The sequence below is a fragment of the Homarus americanus genome, unplaced genomic scaffold (genome assembly GCF_018991925.1).
Source record: "Homarus americanus isolate GMGI-L3 unplaced genomic scaffold, GMGI_Hamer_2.0 scaffold12094, whole genome shotgun sequence".
NCBI classification, from domain to species: Eukaryota; Metazoa; Arthropoda; class Malacostraca; order Decapoda; family Nephropidae; genus Homarus; species Homarus americanus.
This window is the reverse complement of record NW_024712365.1, coordinates 67,053-90,696: the sequence shown is the minus strand read 5'-3', so window position 1 is coordinate 90,696 and position 23,644 is coordinate 67,053. Positions and strand designations below refer to the sequence as shown.

At 43.5% G+C, this 23,644-nt stretch overlaps 1 protein-coding gene across 1 annotated transcript in view; it reads right to left on the bottom strand.

Annotated features, from left to right (window-relative positions):
* The window catches only part of LOC121860229 (gamma-2-syntrophin-like), a 43,424-nt gene that overhangs the window by 4,902 nt on the left and 14,878 nt on the right, over positions 1 to 23,644 (bottom strand). The window contains exons 2-6 of the mRNA XM_042357320.1: positions 17,936 to 18,095; positions 11,922 to 12,050; positions 4,732 to 5,100; positions 4,259 to 4,443; positions 168 to 326 (exon numbers count right to left, since the gene is read on the bottom strand). Of these exons, the coding sequence (XP_042213254.1) occupies positions 168 to 326; positions 4,259 to 4,443; positions 4,732 to 5,100; positions 11,922 to 12,050; positions 17,936 to 18,095 (1,002 nt within the window). The remainder of the gene's footprint in view (positions 1 to 167; positions 327 to 4,258; positions 4,444 to 4,731; positions 5,101 to 11,921; positions 12,051 to 17,935; positions 18,096 to 23,644) is intronic.

The window sequence follows — 23,644 nt, the reverse complement described above, 5'->3', positions numbered from 1 at the left end:
AGAGATAATATAAGCCACAACAAGAATAATAAGAGAAAAAGGAAAGGAGAAGGGGAAGGGAGGGAGAAAGGAAAGGCAGGGAGGAAGGCAGAAAGAAGGAAGGGAGAGGAAAATAGAAAAGGGAGAAATAAGGGAGAATACAACAAATGGGCCACTTCACTACTCACAGGCGGGGTGTCGAACATGTAGATATCAGTGCCTTTAAGGGCGATAAACTTAGGCTTCCAGTTCTGCCATGGAAGGTTGTGGTTAATCACGCCTTCACACACCCACCCCATGTACAACACGTGCTCTGACGCCGGGAAGCTCGAGTTGTAGAGCTTCATCTGTAACGGGGAGACAAGATTAGTTTAGTTTGTTTGGCTTCATTCAAAACGGAAGAGTGAGTGAGTTAGTTAGGTTTTAGTTAGCTAGTTAGTTAGGTTTAGTCTGGCTTGGTGCTGTGAAGGTTAAAATTATTAGCTTTTTAAAGAGGTATGTGTGTGTGAGTCAACACACCTCTGCACTCTGAAGGAGATGAACACAGCTAAGGCAGTACCTGCAAAGACGTGGTGAAGGCCAGAAGTGTACAGGAACGGTACGCCACTTCTGTCAGACTCCGTTTAGCCCCCCCTTCTTTCATGCGTTTTTGCATTTTACATGGTGCAATTAGAGATCAGGAATAACAATAAGAATCCCGGGAACCAAATTTCTGGAAAATAAACATAACCACTTACGCCCGGGATCCGGGAAGAAACCTAGTGTGTGTGTGTTAATGGCCCTAATTGTTAAGGACTATTAACTAACACACACACACACACACCTGTATAAAGAATAAAAAGGTCATCACACCTGTAATTAAGAGAAGAGACAAACAAAAGAAGAGAGAGAGAGAGAGAGAGAGGCAGGTGTTAGGTAGGCCTCCAGACACCCCCCTACCTGAAGTGGAGCATCACCTTCACAATAGACTGGCGCTCGAGGCGGAGGTTTTGGAGTGTGGAGGACAATGTGTGTGTTTGGAGGACGAGTCTGTATTTGTTTCCCTGCTTCAGTGTGTTTTTTCCCTGCCTTACTGTATTTTTTCCCTGCCTCGTTGCATTTTTCCCTTGACTCACTGAAATTTTTCCTGCCTTGTAGTATTTATTTTCGGGTTCAAATTGTTTGTATGTTTGCACAAGTTTATATACAATGTAAACAGGTTTTTCCTCAGGTTTAATATTGCTTATAGTGTTTTATTTAAGTCGTATATCAAGGTTGTTTGGGAACCGTGTCTGTGTCTGTCTGTTTCCCCACGGCCTCAGAATTTACTAGTGTTTTCTCTCCCTGTACCAAGCTGCTGTCACCAACACTATATATAGCGGCCAACACAACACTATCAGGTCACGGGAGTTCCTTGCCTGGTGCTGCTGGTCCAACATTTTGGGGGGGGCAACATTTTTTTGTGGGTAACATTTTAGATCAACATTTTTTGGATCACATTTTGGATCAACATTTTTAGATCAACTTTTTTGGGGGTCAACATTTTTTAGGCCAACATTTCTGGTAAACATTTTTTTTTAACATTTTATTTAAGTGTTACGTTTGCTTTTAAGATCATACATATAAAATACAATAAATAATTGGTTTGTAAACGACAGAACTGAGTAAAAAAGTTCATATTTATTTTCGACATTTATAAACTCTTACTAAAAATCGTAATAAAAGTTTGCAAAATTTTTGGGGGGTAAATTTTTGTCAGGAACGTGTAATTGTTGTTTAGAATTACATCATAGTAAAGTATTATAATGTATGCAGAGTGACGAGGTATTCTGACAGCTAACACGGAGATCCTGAAGCTAGAGCGAAGACCTTTCCCTGCCTCTTCTCCACAGCCTTTCAACCACCTTTCTCCCCATCTTCATCCTCCTTTCTTCCTCCTCTCCCCTACTCCTCCTGTCCTCACTAGTCAGCCAGTCGCTCAGATCTCCTCCGCCTGGAGAGTTTTTGTTAAATATTGAATTATTTTCCTAGAACGATGTTGTGTCGTGCAGCTGTTGTGTTGTGCAGCTGTTGTGTCGTGCAGCTGTTGTGTTGTGCAGCTGTGTTGCGCCATTGTGTTGTGCAGCTGTTGTTGGCAGTTATTGTGTCGCAGCTGTTGTGTCGTGCAGCTGTTGTGTCGGGGTTGTGAGCGTGTGCAGCTGTTGTGTCGTGCAGCTGTTGTGTCGTGCAGCCGTTGTGTCGTGCAACTGCTGGGTCTACAAACAGGATATCAAAGAAGACACAACAAAGACATTTTTTTCACGTTGTCAATGAATAAAAAGTGAATGAAGAAACATAACCATTATGCTGACGTCATAACACACCTGTTCTATTTGAGTCCGCCACAGAGAGAGGATATTGTCACCAGGTGTGTTCATTGTTCTCACCTGAGCCAGTGACTTTTACCAGCACAATAACACCGCCGCCCACATACAGTACCCTCCTCACACACACTACCTTCATCCCACACACTGCCTCACCCCCTCACACACACTACCTTCATCACCACACTGCCTCTACCCTCCTCACACACTACCTCCATCCCACACACTGCTCCCACCTCACACACCACTTCATCCCACACACTGCCCTACCCCCTCCCCCACACACACCACCTTCATCCCACACCACCCTCCTCACACACTACCATCCCACACACTGCCTCTACCTCCCACACACCACCTTCATCCCACACACTGTCACCTCCTCACACACCACCATCCCACACACTGCCCCACCTCCACACACCACCATCCCACACACTGCCTCACCCCTCCCCTCACACACTACCTCATCCCACACACCGCTCCCCACCCCCCTCCCCACACACTACCTTCATCCCACACACTGCCTCTACACCCCCCACACACTACCTTCATCCCACACACTGCCTCACCCACCCCCCTACACACCACCTTGCCCTGATCTGTGTCCACTGTAATCTGCGTTTAATTACCGACGTTACTATGGAGTTACCAAGTGACCTCCACTTTGACCTCTGACATTTGTAGGTCAAAGGTCACCAATTTCCTCTACATCTCACATGCAAATTGACAGTCGAAAAGCGCGCAAACAAATGTAAACAAAAGGTTAATATTCACCTACAACTTTTATTTGTTTGTTGTAGTTTGTTATCTTTTTTTACCCTCATTACGACCATTAGTGCACAGGGGTCGTAGTGAGCTTACGACTTCTCACACTATATACGACTTGAGCGTGAGTACCGCCATGGTTGTATATTAGAGGGGTGTGTGTGTGTGTGTGTGTGTGTGTGTGTGTGTGTGTGTGTGTAAACGAATGATGTAACACCGTATGTCAGGATAACCTTGACAACACCTACACTGGTCACTATGATAAGACGAAGACGAAGAGTGCGGGGAGATATGATAGAAGTATTTAAGTGGGTGAAAGGAATCAATAAAGGAGATATAGATAAAGTTCTTATAATATCCGAGCAGGATAGGAGTCGGAGCAACGGATTTAAGTTGGATAAGTTTAGGTTTAGGAGGGAGATAGGAAGAAACTGGTTCACAAATAGGGTGGTGGACGAGTGGAACAAGCTTAGCAACTTTGTAGTAAGTGCTGGAACGCTGGAAAGTTTCAAAAGGAGGCTAGATAGATTCATGAATGATAGAGTGGTAGTAACTCTCGACAGGAGCTGCCATGCACAGGCCAACCGGCCTATTGCAGACTCCTTATTTTCCTATGTTCTTATGTTATAACACACTGGTCACCATGATAACATCTAACGGCCGCTATAAAGAGCAAGATATCACCTGGTGGACTATTACCTGTCGTTGGTTGGCCCCCGATATCCCAGACCACTCCTGTTGATATGGTGTATTGAGGACTTAATAACGGGGCTACTACACACTCTTCTTTAACACGTTCACCTAATAAACAACCTGAACAATAATTCCAGTTTACCTTTTTTATTAGTTATAAGAATATTACAAAGTTTTCGTAATAAGTTTATTCATTTCACAATTTAAGTCCATTTTACCTGTTGTAAGTCTTACCTGTTCTGTCTTTAATTGCAGCAGTAATACCTGTGAGTCTCTTAATTACCTGTGCACACCTCTATTCCTACGACACACACACACACACACACACACACACACACACACCTTGACACTTCTGACACATTCCTCTCACACCTGACACAGTCCTTACATACCTGCCACAGTCCTCCCACACATGACACACGACACATGTCCACACACACACACACCTGACACATCTACACACACCTGTCACTCACCTGTAGGTTGGTAAGGCCGATGATGTTATTAGTGATGTGTTTGATCCACTGGGACAACATAGCCGCGTCCTGACAGTGCACCACGCCCGTACTGATGCCGTTGATGCCACGGACCTCAAACGCTTGCGGCCGTAGTTTGTCCGTACCGAAGATGTAGCGGGTTATGTAGGCCATCATGAGCGGCACTGTGGGGGACGGAGAGGTCAGGTCAGGTCAGGTCAAGTCAGGTCAGGTCGAGCTAAGGTGTATATTTTAAGTTTTAACTCTGTGACGTCATAACACTGAGATAACACTGTGACGTCATAATACTGAGATAATAACACTGATGTCATAACACTGTAAGTTCATAACACTGTGACGTCATAACACTGTGACGTCATAACACTGAGGTTCTAACACTGTGACGTCATAACATTAAAGGGGGCAGACAAACAGACAGACAGACAGACAGACAGACAGACAGACAGACTCACCCGTGACAATATCCACCCACTGTTTCTCCACCTTAGGTCCATTGGGCGTGGAGGGGGTGGTGTTGGAGGTGCCCGTGGTGGTGGTGGTGGTGGAGATACCGTTGGAGATCACCTCATTCCGGCTGTTGTTAACTTTATTGAGGTTATTAGTGGTTGTGCTTTTGGTGGAGGAAGAATCCGTAGTGGTGGTGGTGCTATTGTTGGAGACCATAGATTCTGTCTGGTCACTGTTGGTGATTTTGTGGTTGTTGATCTTGACTGGGGTGGTGGAGGAAGGTGTGGTAGGTGTGGTAGGGTTGGAAGGTGAACGCCAACCATCCTCTGGTCGGAGTTGTGAGGCGGAGTTCTCTGTCGTGCTGCTCATCGTCTCTGTGGGGGGAGGAGAGGACACGAGTGGTGGAAGTTAGATTTATCTTTTATCTTCTTGGTTAAATATAAATGCTCTCTCTCTCTCTCTCTCTCTCTCTCTCTCTCTCTCTCTCTCTCTCTCTCTAGCACCATAACCCTACACTATGACCCCCACAATACCACAACACTATAACACACTTTCCACAACCTCGTCACAATACCCTCTCCACATTCCTACAACCCCACTCCACTCACTTACTCCACACCTACTCTAACAACCACTAACAACCACCACCACTAACAACCACTACTACTAACAACCACTAACAACCACCACCACTAACAACCACAAACAACCACAACCACTAACAATCACTACCACTAACAACCACAACCACTACTACTAACAACCACTAACAACCACCACCACTAACAACCACTAATTAATTAACAACCACCACCACTACCAAATCACTACTAATAACAACCACTAACAACCACCACCCTCCTCACTAACAAACCACTACTACTAACAACCACTAACAACCACCACCACTAACAACTACAAACAACCACAACCACTAACAATCACTACCACTAACAACCACAACCACTAACAACAACACTATACTCTTAACAAGCAAGAATTACCCTAGGGATACTCTTCTCCCTCTCCCTCCCCTCCCTATTTCCTCCCTTTCCCCCTCCCTCCCCCTTCCCTCACTATCTCTAAGTCGCCACTAATTACCAGTCGTGAACTAACTGTGGCGTCTCTAATTACTTCTGCTTATTGTTGACGACCACAAATTAGCATCAACTGAGGGAATGAGATAACCATGGGGGTGAGGGGGATGGTGGGGGGTGGGGAGGGAGGGTGGGGGTGAGGGAGGGGTGGGGTGAGGGAGGGGTGGGGTGAGGGAGGCAAAGTAGGAGGGAGGGGTGGGGGGTGGAGGAAGGGGTGGGGGTGAGGGAGGTGAGGAAGGGGTGTGGTGTTGGGGAAATAGGGGTGAGGAAAGAAAGTGAAAGGGTGGGAAAAAGGAGTGAGGGAGGTTAGATTAGGTCAGGTCAGGTCAGGTCAGGTCAGGTCAGGTCAGGTCAGGTCAGGTCAGGTAAAGGTTAAGATTAGGTGTAGGTGTAGTTTAGGATCAGTATAAATAGAAGCCACGGGCAGTACTTTCAACACGTGAGCTTTAAGACCTCCCCCAGAGCTGGTGGACACGGCCGAGAGCCCTCACGACGACGAGGTAATGGTCGTCTCCTCGAACACCTCCTCCCGCACCTATCAACACCATGGATGAAAACAACTCGGCCGCTCACAATAACTATTTTGTTTTATTTTGGGGGACTTACAATGCGTTATTTTGGGGGACTTACAGTACGTATTTTGGGGGTGCTTACAGTGCGTATTTTGGGGGTGCTTACAGTACGTATTTTGGGGGTGCTTACAGTGCGTATTTTTTGGCGCTTACGAGACGTATTTTGTATTTTCATAGGAAACTTGATTGGATGTCATTGAGCTTAATTGTTATTTATAGTTTGTTAGGTTACGGTTTTATTGAGTTCATAGGGGAAGAAACTAGTGTGTGTGTGTGTCCTTAACGAGCTAACACGGACGCTGCTTAAACTTAAAATAAAAATATGGTAAATTATCACCATTTCAGCCTCTCGTAACTCCCATGCGAGAGAAAAACACGATAAACGACACACACACACACACACACACACACACACACACACACACACACACACACACACATGTTAATACTTCACATGAGGTTAAACTACTTCAATAATGGTGTTATGAATAGTTTATATACTTTTATTTTTATTCTATATACATTTATCTTTGAATAATATAAATTTGGTGTGTGTGTAAGGTAGAGGGTTGGACTGTGGGGTGTTGGGCTGTGCTGGGTTGTGTTGGGCTGTGCTGGGTTGTGTTGGGCTGGGCTGTGTTGGGCTGTGCTGGGTTGTGTTGGGCTGTGCTGTGCTGGGAGGTGCCTGGTCCAGCAATAATATAAATAATGGTTACCCCTCATGTAACGAGGATGGCCGGCCCAAGGGCCACCTAGGCGTGAATTTGTTTAAGGTGTAGAAGCTGTCGTCAACACAACAACCACACCCTGATTTAGCAAGCTGCATGACCCAGTGTCAAGGAATAGTCCGCGAAGACCGGATAACTCGCCAACTGCACTGGCTAACTATTATCCCGGAACACGATCAGCAAATCGATTAACATCCAGGTTCCCAATTACTGCTGGATAGACAGAGGCAAATGGCATAAAGAAACTTGTCCATAGTTTTACCCTGCCCGGGCATCGAACCTGGGTCTGCTCGCTTGTGAGGCGAGCATGCTGATCATCACACCACAGGTCCAGCAACAATAAGAGGGTGAATGTAACTCAGACCCAAATAAACTACTTGTAATATATTGTCTGACGGTCAGCTGTTTGTGTGTGTTGACATTTACTGGTGGGGCTGTTATTAGTGTTATTATCACCTATATTTATTATTATTATTATTATTATTATTGTTGTTGTTGTTGTTGTTGTTGTTGTTGTTGTTATACTATTATTATTATTGTTGTTGTTATTGTAGTTGTTAATATTATTATTATTCCATTAACTGTTTATTTTCATTATTTTATCACACAAACTTTACCGTAATTATTTCTGTTTCCACTTTTATTTAACACCGAAGAAGAACCAATTTCAACTTTTGTTTATGACTTTTAAAACTATTTGAGAGGAGCGACAGGAGATGTGATCTAGTTCCCGCATAACTCGTGTTGGTGACTAACTTTTACGCCCGCGCTGGCACTACAACGCTTACACGGGCAGACAACATTGCCATCACCAGTAAATCAATAACTCTCAACACGAATACCAACAACAATCACCAGCACCAACACCAACAATCAACACCACCAGCACTCACCTCAATGAACAATCACCAACACTCATCAATCACCAACAACAATCACCTCAATGAACAATCACCAACACTCATCAATCACCAACACTCACCTCAATGAACAATCACCAACACCAACACTCATCAATCACCAACACCACCAACACTCACCTCAATGAACAATCACCAACACTCATCAATCACCAACACTCACCTCAATGAACAATCACCAACACCAACACTCATCAATCACCAACACCAACAACACTCACCTCAATGAACAATCACCAACACCAACACTCATCAATCACCAACACCACATCACCAATAAACATCTACTCTTTTCAGTTCCAAACAAACACACTGGGTGAACTTTGACCTCTGTAAAATAGTTAAAAAAAAACACATAGGAGGATTAAAATCTCTATATCCTGCTCCTGTAGCGAGGCCCCTCTACAGTGAGTCTTAGCTACAGTGGGTAAAATACAGCAAAAAATGATACAAAATTAACTACAGTGAGTAAAATACAACAGCAAATGATACAAAAGAAGAGATATTAAGTATTTTTGTGATATAGAGCTATAGGTCAGGATATAAGGACAGGTTATAGAGCTATAGGAAGGTCAGGATATAAGCACAGGTTATAGAGCTATAGGTAGGTCAGGATATAGTAAGGAAGAGCTAATATAGCTTAGAGAACATTATTAGTCAGCTAGCAAAAAATATTAAGGATTAGAAAACAATTTTAAGAACTAGAGAACTGTGACACCAGAGACTGTAAATAACTGGAAAACAATGGTATGAGGAGAGAACAGACAGTCTTGGAAAACTGTTGGAAACTCTACTGACAACTCTATAAAAGTACTGACAACACTAGAAAAGTACTGACAACACTAGAAAAGTACTGACAACTCTATAAAAGTACTGACAACACTAGAAAAGTACTGACAACTCTATAAAAGTACTGACAACTCTATAAAAGTACTGACAACACTAGAAAAGTACTGACAACTCTATAAAAGTACTGACAACTCTATAAAAGTACTGACAACACTAGAAAAGTACTGACAACACTAGAAAAGTACTGACAACTCTATAAAAGTACTGACAACACTAGAAAAGTACTGACAACTCTATAAAAGTACTGACAACTCTATAAAAGTACTGACAACACTAGAAAAGTACTGACAACTCTATAAAAGTACTGACAACTCTATAAAAGTACTGACAACACTAGAAAAGTACTGACAACACTAGAAAAGTACTGACAACTCTATAAAAGTACTGACAACACTAGAAAAGTACTGACAACTCTATAAAAGTACTGACAGCACTATAAAAGTACTGACAACTCTATAAAAGTACTGACAACTCTATAAAAGTATTCACAACTCTATAAAAGCACTGACAACCTATAAAAGTACTGACAACTCTAGAAAAGTACTGACAACACTAGAAAAGTACTGACAACTCTATAAAAGTACTGACAACTCTATAAAAGTATTCACAATACCACTGACAACCTATAAAAGTAGACAACTCTATAAAAAGTACTGACAACTCTATAAAAGTACTGACAACACTATAAAAGTACTGACAACTCTATAAAAGTACTGACAATTATATAAAAGTACTGGCAACTCTATAAAAGTACTTACAATTCTATAAAAGTACTGAAAGCACTATAAAAGTACTGACAACTCTATAAAAGTACTGACAACTCTATAAAAGTACTGACAACTCTATAAGAGTACTGACAACTCTATAAGAGTACTGACAACTCTATAAGAGTACTGACAACTCTATAAGAGTACTGACAACTCTATAAAAGTACTGACAACTCTATAAAAGTACTGACAACTCTATAAAAGTACTGACAACTTTATAAAAGTACTGACAACTCTATAAAAGTACTGACAACTCTATAAAAGTACTGACAGCTCTATAAAAGAACTGACAGCTCTATAAAAGTACTGACAACTCTATAAAAGTACTGACAACTCTATAAAAGTACTGACAACTCTATAAAAGTACTGACAACTCTATAAAAGTATTCACAACTCTATAAAAGTACTGACAACTCTATAAAGTACTGACAGCTCTATAAAAGTACTGACAACTCTATAAAAGTACTGACAACTCTATAAAAGTACTGACAGCACTATAAAAGTACTGACAACTCTATAAAAGTACTGACAACTCTATAAAAGTATTCACAACTCTATAAAAGTACTGACAACTCTATAAAGTACTGACAGCTCTATAAAAGTACTGACAACTCTATAAAAGTACTGACAACTCTATAAAAGTACTGACAGCACTATAAAAGTACTGACAACTCTATAAAAGTACTGACAACTCTATAAAAGTATTCACAACTCTATAAAAGTACTGACAACTCTATAAAGTACTGACAGCTCTATAAAAGTACTGACAACTCTATAAAAGTACTGACAACTCTATAAAAGTACTGACAACTCTATAAAAGTACTGACAGCACTATAAAAGTACTGACAACTCTATAAAAGTGTTGGAAACTAAAAAAAATTACAATAAGAAAATTTATGAAAATAATAAAACTTTTAAGGCTGAGAAAAAACTCCTAAAGGAGTTATAAATTTTTAAAGAATATTAGAAACTTTAAATGTGTTAGAAACATTTAAACAGTGTTAGAAACCTTTAACTAATGTTAGAAAACTTTAAACAGTGTTAGAAACCTCTAACCAGTGTTAGAAACATTTAAACAGTGTTAGAAACCTTTAACTAATGTTAGAAAACTTTAAACAGTGTTAGAAGCCGTTAACCAGTGTTAGAAACATTTAAACAGTGTTAGAAACCTTTAACCAATGTTAGAAAACTTTAAACAGTATTAAAAGCCGTTAACCAATGTTAGAAACATTTAAACAGTGTTAAAACCTTTAAACAGTGTTAGAAACCTTTAAACAGTGTTAAAACCTTTAAACAGTGTTAGAAACCTTTAAACAGTGTTAGAAACCTTTAACCAGTGTTAAAAACCTTTAACCAATGTTAGAAACCATTAAACAGTGTTAAAACCTTTAAACAGTGTTAGAAACCTTTAAACAGTGTTAGAAACCTTTAAACAGTGTTAGAAACCTTAAACCAGTGTTAGAAACATTTAACCAATGTTAGAAACCCTTAAACAGTGTTAGAAACCTTTAAACAGTGTTAGAACCTTTAAACGGTGTTAGAAACCTTTAAACAGTGTTAGAAACCTTAAACCAGTGTTAGAAACATTTAACCAATGTTAGAAACCTTTAAACAGTGTTAGAAACCTTTAAACAGTGTTAGAAACCTTTAAACAGTGTTAGAAACCTTTAAACAGTGTTAGAAACCCTAAAAAATCAATACTATAAAACAAGAAAGAAAGATTCAAAAACAAAGACTAGAAAACAATATTAGGGACTAGAAACCCGCATTTAAGACCAGGAGGTTAAAATTTGAAAACTCCGATAAAATATATACAAGGAGATAAAAGAAACCTCCATCTCTTGAGAAAACTATGAAGCACTAGAAAACAGCAGTAAATCTTAGAAAACAGTAGAGATCCACAGAAAACAGTGGGTTCTAGAAAACAGTAGAGAACCCTAACCATGGGTCCTATAAAACAGCAGTGGGTTCCAGAAAACAGTAGAGAACCCTAGAAAATAGCAATGGGTTCTAGAAAGCTGTATAGTAGGTTCTAGAAAGCAGGAGTGGGTTCTAGAAATCAGTAGAGAACCCAAGAAAATAGCAAAAGGTTCTAAAAAGCAGTAAAAAAATCCCAGAGAAAACAGCACTGGGTTCTAGAAATCAGTACGTAATCTTAGAAAACAGCTGTGGGTTCTAAAAGCAGTGAAAAAAAACAGAGAAAACAGCACTGAATCGTAGAAAACAGTAGAAACCGATAATTATGAGTCTGGATTACGTACCATCTGTCTTGTTAAGGAAGGGCGTGGCAGCTTTGTAGTGGCGCACCGTCAGTAGTACCTCGTCTCCAGCCTGCCGCAGCTCGCCCACCGCTTCGTCGTGTGTACAGCGCAGCAGAGACTGGTTGTTGACTGTCCAGGGTAGAAAAAAAAATAATCATTGTAATTATTCTTTCCTTAATGGTGGTTCACTGACCAAAAAAGGCGGGCACATAGTTACATATGACGGATTATCATCACTTATATAGTTCGTTGGATGGAGGTTTTACTTCTAACAGTCCTTCGATATAACGAACATGAACAAGCACTAGTGATGCAGTCCTAACCTAACCTAACCAAAACTAACCTAACCTAACCTAACCTAACCTATATAAACTTAGAATAGCTATTAGTGTGTGTGTGCTTGATTACATTTAACGTCTGACAAGTTATTCCTAAGGGTTCCCACACACAGTCACCACCACCACCACCACCACCACCAACACCCCGCTAGAGTTTATCAGAGAGAGGAGTGTGTCAGAACCCTTACCTCAACACTACCCAACCACGCCAAGTGCCAGTGCCAGTTTGTTACCCTGCTGTAGTTGGCACTCTCACTTCTATCACGGCACTCGTTATGTTAGTCAGAGATTGCCACTTGCATCCGGTTTATGATGTCACAGCTTTTGGGGTTCTGCAGCGTTCTCATTTATTCCGGGTTATATTTTAGAGATATTTCCCATTTTTCGGGTGCTACGTCAGCGGTTTTTTCCTCTGACTTACTTTTCCATTTCACTTGTGTTAGAATATTAAGAGATATTTCCACCGTCTTCTGCCGTGAGAATGTATAAAGTTTGTCGTTTTCTCATATATACACATTTCCCCATTTTCCCAGGGATTAAATTGTATTATATTTTCAAATTTCTTGAGTATATGCTCTTCAATTTTCTTTGATGTGACGACTTATTTGACCCGTTTTGTTTGGAGTGAGATTTTATACAGTTTCTCATTTTCTGAAGATAGAAATATATATAATTTTTCTATTAATGATAAAAAAGTTAATTCATTCATCTGGTGTCACAATACACATTAATTAAAGGCGTAAAACATATTAAAAAAATCAGTTTTCCTATTACCTATTCTCGTGGGGGAAGTTAGGTGTCCTATTTACCAATTATTCCTATTATAACTTGGAATTATTACCAATTATCTCGAAGTTAGAATTAAATCATCCCAATTTTCCAATAACTGTTTTATCAACTGAAATTACCTTCCTCTCTTGCTCGTTAAAATCACCTTAATTACCTCGTTTATGAACTACCAATTAACCCAGCAGCAAGACCCGATTGATGCACTGAAGGTTCACCACTAAATCCTACCAACAACACCACCTGACAACACCACCTGACAACACCTCCTGACAACACCTCCTAACAACACCACCTGACAACACCTCCTGACAACACCACCTGACAACACCACCTGACAACACCTCCTGACAACACCTCCTGACAACACCACCTGACAACACCTCCTGACAACACCTCCTGACAACACCACCTGACAACACCTCCTGACAACACCACCACTCTACCCTTCCAATCGTGAACTTAACTTGGGCTATTTTCTGTATCGGTTCACCACGGCGTATGTGAACGAGGGGGACCATTATTAGTATTCCAGGAAGGACGCCAACCCGATACAACCGTCCTGGGGAAAAATACTATACTCTGTGCTAGGGAGGGAAAGGCTGCCCTGTACATCTGTCTAGAATAAAGGGAGAGGGATAATGGGATAGATGTAGGGATAAAGGGGAAAGGATAGGTGTAAGGATAAAGGGTGAGGGATAGGAAGAGGGATAATGGGATAGTTGTAGGGATAATACGACTCCCCCCCCCTTCCAGTGTTGCTAACTCCTACCTTCACACCTCAACTACCGTGGGATTGGCAATGATGCTCGGGAGGTGACCCAATCAGAACACCCTCCACTACTCCGAACATCTACCAATCAGAACACCTACCAATCAGATACATCTACCAATCAGATACCCTCCACCGCTCAGAACACTCACCGCTCAGAACACTCAACACTCAGAACACCCTCAACCAATCAGAACACTCACCACTCAGAACACCCTCAACCAATCAGAACACAAGCCAATATTTACCACTATAAATTCTCTTAAACTTCCCCGTGTTAATGGCCGCCATAAAGCATTGTAACCATTTTTCACTTTTCTCCAACTGATTAATTCATTTTTTTAGTGTAGAGTGAGCGCGGTTGGTTGTGTGTGGTTGATTGTGGTTGTGTTTGGTTGATTCTTGTTGATGATGGGTGTATGTGGTTGATTTTGGTTGCTTAAGGTTGTTTGTGATTGGGTGTGGTTGATGGTAGTTTTATGTGTGATTTTTTCTGGTTGATTGTGGCTGATTATGGCTGAGTATACCTAGATATGGCTAGATATGGCCAGCGATGTCTTGATGTGGTTAGATATGTCTTAATAAGGCTAAAAAGATTCAACATTGCACAAAATAATCTAGACTTCACCCAAAAACTGTTCAATTTATTTTATACACACGAGGCTGGTGACACAATGGTTCATCCACAATGTATATATCTGCCGTGGACAAACAAACAAACAAACAAACAGACAAATGAACGTAAAAATTGTGTCTTTGTGAGGGAAATTGGACAGTGGTGAATTGAAACAGAAACAGTGAACGAACCTACTGGCGTGAAAGTGTTGTAGCAAGCGGGACATTATTGAAGAGTTATATCGGAGGAAGTGAGTAAAGAAAATGTATGTGTGCTAACTACGTCACCGATAAGGGCGGGCAAATGGTTTCAGTCTCAATAAACAAGAATTTACAGATGCCAATGCTCTAAGGTACGGTAGGCCAGTAGAAGGTTTGCCCTCCCAATGCGTGTGTGGCTCTTCCAATGGCGTCGATCACGCCATGATGTGCAAGAAAGGGGGCTTCATATGCATGAGACATGACGAAGTAAGGGACCTCACAGCAAATATGTTGAAGGAAATCTGCCGTGATGTCATGGTAGAACCGACCCTCCTTCCATTGGACGGTGAGATCTTCCATCATAGGACTTCAAACACATGCAACGAAGCCCGTGGTGACGTCAGTGCACGAGGATTCTGGACGCGGGGACAGCGAGCTTTCTTCGACATCAGAATTTTTTATCCCATGACCGTATGTCACCGTAACTTAGTTCTCGATGCTGCACACAGGAGGAACGAGAACGACAAGATAAGGGGATACGGGGAGAGAATTCAGAACGTTGACCAAGGCAGCTTCACTCCTCTAGTGTTCACAACCTCTGGTGGGATGGGACCAAGTGCAAGATGTTTCTACGCCAGACTCGCGGAGGTGATCTCCGAACAGAAGCAGCAGCCCAGAAGTTATGTTACAGCCTGGTTGAGATGTCGACTGTCCTTCTCTCTCCTTCGGTCGGCTTTGCTCTGCCTCAGGGGAACGAGAGCATCGGCCCCTAAGCCGACAACAGTTGCAGATATTGACTATGAGGCTACAGTCACTGAATGCCGCATAGATCTGCGGCTCAACACAGCTAGGGTAGCTACTTATGTATTAGGATAGTTAATATTAAGGTAATAAAATGGTGGCGAAGGTGTGGCTGTAAGGGGAGGATGGAGGCCATTTTAATAAAAAACAAAAAAAACAAACAAACAAACAAGTAGTAGTGGTAGTAGTAATAATTAATACAACAAAACAATAATAATAACACAAACAAACAACAACAACAACAACAACAACAACGATGATAATAATAATAATAATAATAATAATAATAATAATAATAATAATAATAATAATAATAATAATAATAATAATAATAATAATAATAATAATAGCGTCGGGTGGTACACAGTCTTACCCATAAACCCTTGAAAAGTTTCTACCCTAAAAGTCCGCTGGTGTAAATTTTTTGTATCAAAGTTTGGAGCATGGAATGGGAACGGCGTCTCTTGCCCCCTTCCCTCCCTCTCCCCAGGTTGGAGGTGTCCTCATCACGACACAGGTAAAATTTATAAACATAAGCTCTCATAGTGTTCTGTCTGGCGGAAAGTCAAACTCTACATGAATGCGAGATGTGTGTGTGTGTGTGTGTGTGTGTGTGCGAGATGTGTGTGTGTGTGTGTGTGTGTGCGTGTGACCAGGTAACTAGGGATGGTACAGGTGGTCGTCTCACTCACTAGTCACGTTTCGCTGATTTTAAATAATTGATTTTACGACAAGTTACGTCTGTGAAAAATTTGTTTGCGACAATTGAATACTGCGGCTAAATGATTTTTTTTTTTGCAGAATTACTTTATATGAATTTGCAGTAAGCCCTCTCAATACCGAACTTCTCAATAAAGTAATGGCTACAGTAAACACCTCTCAATAACGGACTTTTCAATAACGGATATTCTCAATAACGGAATCCTCCCAATAACGGACAGGTCTTGCAAGAATTAAGTCCGGTTAAAAGAAAATATAAGTTGGCTGTTTATTTAGTTTCTCAGGTAAATTACTCGGCTGTGTGAGTTATAGTCCAAGACATTTACATTCAACTGAATTCCATTTTACCACGAGTCCAAATCTCTTCCCCCAGACAGTCCCTTCGCCGTCGAGTGGGTGTTGTGTCAGTGCCAAGTCTCCCTGTCCTCCAGCTGGATCCTGGGAGACGCTAGCGGCCTCCTCCAGTCTCCTCCTCCACGCTCCGTCTCACCTTGTTATCCGCCTCACTGAAAATCTCTCATGGCAGGGGTAGGGGGTGGTGAGTGGAGGGGTGTGGTGAGTGAGGTGGTGGTGGAGTGGTGGTGGGGAGGGTGAGGTGGGAAAATTAGTGAGGTGGGGGTGGTGAGGTGGGGTGGTGAGGTGGGGGGTGGTGAGGTGGGGGTGGTGGGGTGGGGGGGTGGTGAGGTGGGGTGGTGAGGTGGGGTGGTGAGGTGGGGGTGGTGAGGTGGGAGGTGGTGAGGTGGGGGTGAGTGAGGTGGGGGTGGTGGTGGGGGTGGTGAGGTGGGGGTGGTGGGGTGGGGGTGGTGAGGTTGGGGTGGTGGGGTGGGGTGGTGGGGTGAGGAGGGGTGGGGTGGTGGGGTGGGGAGGGGGTGGTGTGGGGTGGGAGGGTGGGGGTGGTGGGGTGGGGGAGGGTGGGGGTGGGGTGGGAGGGGGTGAGGAGAATGTGGGGGACAGGTGAGAGAGAGGAAGAATTGAGAGAGGGGAAAGGATAAGGGGGGGTGACGGGGGTGAGGGGGAGCTACCAGTGTTGGGGGAGGGCATGGAAGAGGGGTGAGGGAGGGAGGAGGAGGAGAAGATATCTGACTCCTCCTCCTCGTTTGATAAAGGGTATTCCAGTCTTCGGCTCGTCCTTGATAGTGGGTCTTATCTGAGGTGGTCCTTCAAGTTGGTCCTCGAGTCCTCCACATTCCTTTATCTTCCCGTTACTGATGATGTTACGTTGTCAAGTAACTCAAAGTGATTGTTACTTTTGGTAATCTGAGGAACTGATTTGATTTTTTTCTTAAGCAAAATGGTTAAATAAAAGCATTAAGTTGAAGCCAATAAGATTTCTGTATCTACAACAGCAACTAGAGGAGGAGGAGGAGGAAGAGGAGGAGGAAGAGGGAGGAGGGGGGGAGGAGAAGGAAGAGAGGAAGGAGCAGCAGCAAGAGGAAGAAAAAATAGAGAAATTCTTCCTCCTTTTCAATGGTTGGTTGTGTCCACTTGGCAGACATTGACACACAGACTGTACAAATAACTACCACAGGACCCGGGGACGATGCTGTGACCCGGCAGCTGGTGTGACCCGGCTACACACACACACACACACACACACACACACACACACACACACACACACACACACACACACACACACACACACACACACACACACACACCCACCCACAAGAGAAGGACCCAGTTCACCCACCATCCCCCACACACACAAAAGAGGACGAACACCCACCCCCCACACTACCACCCCCACACCCACTACTCCCCACCCCACACCCACCCACCTTTCAGTATTGCATCACCCACAAACAGCTTCCCAGTTAGGTCAGCCGCCTGGTCCTTGAAGATGCGAGAAATGAGGATGGGTAACTTGTGCTCAGAGCCGCCCTTAATGCTCAGTCCCAGGCCAGAGTTACGTTGACGGATCACCTTCACTCGCCGGATCTGTGAGCGGAGAGAGAGAGAGGATCAGTAACTGGTTAGGTTATGGTTACAGGTTCAGTTGGTTAGGTTAAGTTAGGTCAGGTTAGAGTATTTAATCATCTGGAGAAATAACTTAGGGTGTCTAATATTCAGGTGATCCAATAACTATACATATTAAAGGATATATTTGTATACATAGACGTAAATAATACATACATGACGTAAGTACACATGATTGACATTCTCTGCCGGGTTTATACAAGAAAGAGACAGACAGACAGACAGACAGACAGACAGACAGACAGACAGACAGAGAAGTTATATAACGGGAGAGGAAGAAGAAAACTGACAGATTTCATGTTGCCGGATGTAAATAGTAATAACGGGACTCAGACGACACCCTCGCCGGCTCTGTCAGACACCCACTGCCGGATGTAAAAAAAAAGCCAAGGGACCATAAACTGCCGGATACAAGTCTGATCCGTAGGTAAACCGGCCCGAGACTCGAGATCGGCCCGAGACACCAAGATCCGGCAACCAAGACACCTAGACGGTTCCTTCGCCTTCCCCATCTGGCCCAGTCGCCAGATGTAGGGGATAAAGGAAGAAAATGCCGGACGTGAGTTGCCGGATATGTATATATGTCAGAGAGAGAGAGAGAGAGAGAGAGAGAGAGAGAGAGAGAGAGAGAGAGAGAGAGAGAGAGAGCAGTATATATGTCAGAGAGAGAGAGAGAGAGAGAGAGAGAGAGAGAGAGAGAGAGAGAGAGAGAGAGAGAGAGAGCAGTACCACAACAGACTCTCGGTGTTATATGAGGCAGAGGTAAGGATAATTTGCGGTGGATTTAGCTGTTTCTGAGGACATTATTTATAAGAGTGGTGGGGGGAAGGAGGGAAGGAAGGAGGAAGAGGCTGGTGGTGAGGAAGGGAGGGAGGAGGAGGAAGACTGGTGACGGTTGTGGGTTAAGTTAGGTTAGGTGTTGTAGGTCAGGTTGTGTGGTGTTGTTATATCCTCCAGTGGAACACCTCGTCCTTGAGGCCCCGAGCACAACCTTGTCCTTATCTCAAACAATATCGTCTCTTGAGCCACACATTGAAGGTCTCTCTCTCGACGTAAATGGATCGCCCTCCAAGCTGGAGAATTAGATCCTCCTCCTCGATGCTGCTCCTTAAGCTAGAAGGATATCTCTCCTTACTTCCTGTCCCTCTCCCTCTCTCCTTCCCTTCCTACTCTCCCTCATTGCCACCCTCCCTCCTTACTCACCCTCCTCCTCCCTCTCCCTGCACTTAAACTAGAAAATAAAGTTTTTTCTCCTTTTAAAGATATAAGTTGAAAGGGTCGACGCGAGGGGTCTGGTGTGAGGGAGGGAGGGAGGGAGGAATGAAAGAGAGAGGGAAGGGGGAGTAGGAAACAAGGAGAGAGGTAAAGAAGGAAGGAAGAAGAGAGAGAGAGAGAGAGAATTATGTGGTATTGGCAGGACAATAAAGGCGTGTTATCGTAGTCTTAAACAGTATTCAATGACCTTTACGTACACCACTGCTAACATAACACTGTTTACACCCCAACGGAGATTAGTCTAAGCGTTGTTATTAGTCAGTGGCAGAGTGTGGGGGGGGGGGGTTAAGCTGGCAATGATGGGAGATAAAAAAAGCTTTGTTTGGCTCATCTGAAGCTTATAGACAGTCCAGCTTATTGCATCTGATGATTTAAACAAATTTTTTTCCTCTACATAATAATTGATTTATCTGTATGTGTATGCGTGTGTGTGTGTGCGTGTGTGTGTGTGTGTGTGTGTATGAGTGTGTGTGTGTTCTATTTACCATCAACTATACACATCACCGAGGTTCTCACAGTCCTGGTACAAGACACGGCGGCCAGAGTCCATAGTATTACCCACATACTCTAAAAATATATATTAATTAGATTTGGGCCAAACTATATACATTCGCTGTGTTCTGTGTATATATATATAAACTCCTTAGGCTCTGGTAGGGTGTGGGACTCGTGTGGGACTGGTGTGGGACTGGTGTGGGACTCGTGTGAAATATATATAAATTTTAGATATTATATGTATGTTTTTTGAGGGAGTTTGTTTGGTAAATGTTCTGTTTAGTGCAGAAGGCCATGTGTGTGTCTGTTATGTTCTGTCTGGCTGTCGTTCTTGCTTTCAGTCTCTGTGTGTCTGTCTCTCCTCCTCCTTATCTTTCCCCTTCTCTCTTTTGCTCTTCTTTTCATCACACAACCTCTCTCTCTCTCTCTCTCTCCTCTCTCTCTCTCTCTCCAGGTGTTGTTTCGTTGGTAGTGTAACAACAGAGAGTAAATTAAGTAAACGACGAAGGAAAACACAGCGTTACTACCTGATGTTTTGGGTCCAGTTTTGTGTGTGGGTGGGGTGGGGTGGGGTGGGGGTTGGGGTGAGTGGGAGATGTTGTGGGCGTCTAAAATGTTATTGCAAAATTTTATTGTTGGTTGTTTTGAAGTTTTATGAGGCAATCAATGTATTTCTCTGTGTGGTTTATTTATATTTGATGGGACATACACACGCAGACCACTAAAGCTCCCTCATACCTGTGGACGAGTTACTGCACCACCTGTTACCTGTTCAACACCTGAGTGCACCTGGCCTACGTGACCTCACACAGAAGAGCAAGAGACCAGCCCCTGCAATCTACTGTAAACATTGATTTATAAGTTCATTTGATGTTTCTTTCTTGTAGTGAAAGCTTTATTAAACTTCCCGTGTCACTCTAGGTAGTAAGTCCTTTCTGTCTGACTGTCAACACACCATCATAAACGACGACCACCAAACTGTCTAACTGTGTGACTGTCATCTTTAACCATCACCAGACCAGCTCTTCAACCAGTCTTCCTCGTCCTTATCAGACAAAAACCTATTAAAGTCTCCACTCTCACACACACACACACACACACACACACACAGAGACCCGGCAAGATCTGTCATTTTAAAATGGGAGTTTCCGTCTGGTAGAACTGGGATGCTGTCACGATGTTCCTGGGGAGTATTTCTAAACCTCGGTCGAGACAAGGAGTGAGGGAAGGGGTTGTGGAGGAGGGAAGGGGTTGGGGAAGGGTTAGGAAGGGGATGGGGCTAGGGAAAGGAGGAAGAAGGTACGGGGGTGGTGAAGAGTTTAAATGGAGAAGGTTGAAAGGGTTAAGAAGAAAGGGGTTAGGTCAGGTTAGGATACGTCAGGTCAGATCAGGTCAGGTGTGAGACAGAAGACATGGAAGGTAATTGATGAAGATGTAGGAGGAGGGATGATGGTAGTGAAGGAGGAGGAGGAGGGATGATGGTAGTGAAGGAGGAGGAGGAGGGTGATGGTAGTGAAGGAGGAGGAGGAGGGGATGATGGTAGTGAAGGAGGAGGAGGAGGGAGATGATGGTGAGTGAAGGAGGAGGAGGAGGGTGATGGTAGTGAGAAGGGAGGAGGAGGATGATGGTAGTGAAGGAGGAGGAGGAGGTGATGATGAGTGGAGGAGGGATGATGGTAGTGGAGGAGGAGGAGGGTGATGGTAGTGAGGAGGATGATGGTAGTGAAGGAGGAGGAGGAGGATGATGGCAGTGAAGGAGAAGGGATGATGGTAGCGGAGGAGGAGGAGGGATGATGGCAGTGAAGGAGAAGGGATGATGGTAGTGAAGGAAGAGGAGGAGGGGATGATGAGAAGTCGAGGAGGAGGGGATGATGGTAGGGAAGGAGGAGGAGGAGGGATGAGTGGCAGGAAGGAGGAGGGAGGAGGGGATGATGGTAGTGGAAGGAGGAGGATGAGGGATGGAGGAAGAGAGGAGGGAGGGAGGGATGGTAGGGTGAAGGAGGGAGGATGAGGGGATGATGGTAGGTGAAGGAGGAGGGGAGGAGGGATGATGGTAGTGAAGGAGGAGGAGGGAGGGATGATGGTAGTGAAGGGAGGAGGAGGAGGGAGGAGGGAGTGAAGGAGGAGGAGGAGGATGATGGTAGAAGGAGGAGGGGAGGAGGGATGATGTGGAAGGAGGGGAGGAGGAGGATGATGGTAGAAGAGGAGGAGGAGGAGATGGTAGTGAAGGAGGAGGAGAGGGATGATGGTAGAGGAGGAGGAGGAGGGAGGAGGTAGGAAGGAGGAGGAGAAGGGATGATGGTAGTGAAGGAGGAGGAGAAGGGATGATGGTAGTGAGGAGGGGAGGAGGGATGTATTGATCTGCTACTGCGCCTCTTCGGTAAATACAGGGTTGAGGGCGTCTCTATATATCTTACTAAAATTGATATATTAAATTAGAAGAACTTTGGTTGTAAGAGGAAAAATTACCCGAGGATTTTTGTTTATTTATTTTTATTAATATTTTTTATTTAATATTTTACTCCATTTTATTTGCTTTTATTTTGTTTTATTTGGTAATTTTATTTCATTTCCTATTTATTTTATTTATTTTTTATCTTTAAGAATAATTATATTTAAGGAATAAAATTAGTACAATATTTCCTTCCAATAATCACTAGTATAAGGCCTGGGGTGGAGGGGAGGAGGGGGGAGGGAAGGGGAGGGGGGGAGGGGGAGGGGGGGAGGGGGGAGGGAAGGGGAGGAGAAGGGGGGAGGGGAGGGAGGAGGGGACGGGGGAGGGGGGGGGGGAGGGGCGGAGGAAGGGGGGGGAAGGAGAAGGGAAGGAGGGGGGGAGGGGAGGGAAGGGGCGGAGGAAGGGAAGGGGAGGGAAGGGGGGGGGAGGTGAAGGGGAGGGAAAAATATATTCCTCAAAAATGTTATAGAATCAATACGACTTTGTGAGCTGACAGTAAACTTGAGAGGAGTTAGCTGTAGGAGGCAGGAGGCGTAACAAGGAGAAATAGCTGAGTCTACCATTTGGTGAGAGAGAGAGAGAGAGAGAGAGAGAGGAGAGAGAGAGAGAGAGAGAGAGAGAGAGAACAGGTAGGAAGCTTGTGGGGGTTGATCGCTCCACCAGAGTTTTTCAGAGAGAATAAAATGTTGGCAGTGAAATACAGAATAATATTTACTCTCCTGGAAACCAAACCTAACCTGACCTGACCTGACCTGACCTGACCTGACCAAACCTGACCTGACGTAACCTGACCTGAACTAACCTAACCTGACCTTGATTTAACCTGACCTGACGTAACCTGACCTGGAACTAACCTAACCTGACCTGACTTAACCTAACGTAACCATTACCCCCCCCAGGAGTGGACGCAAAGTTAATAGTGTTGATATTCATGCTAATTGCCTCATAATCTTTAATGACTCTCGGTAATTAATGGTTTGGTGAGTTAACAGTATTATTTCCGTACCCACCGTGTTTACCATTTATTAAAGATATTATTTCACTGTATCGAAATTCATATCGTCACCGTAACATAACTAATGCTTTCACTGTAACATAACTAATGCCTTCACTGTAACATAACTAAGCCTCTTACTGTAACATAACTCATGCCTTCTCTGTAACATAACCACGCCTTCTACTGTAACATAACTAATGCCTTCACTGCAACATGCTAACTAATGCCTTCACTGTAACATAATTTACGCCTTCTCTGTAACATAACCACGCCTCACTGTAACATAACT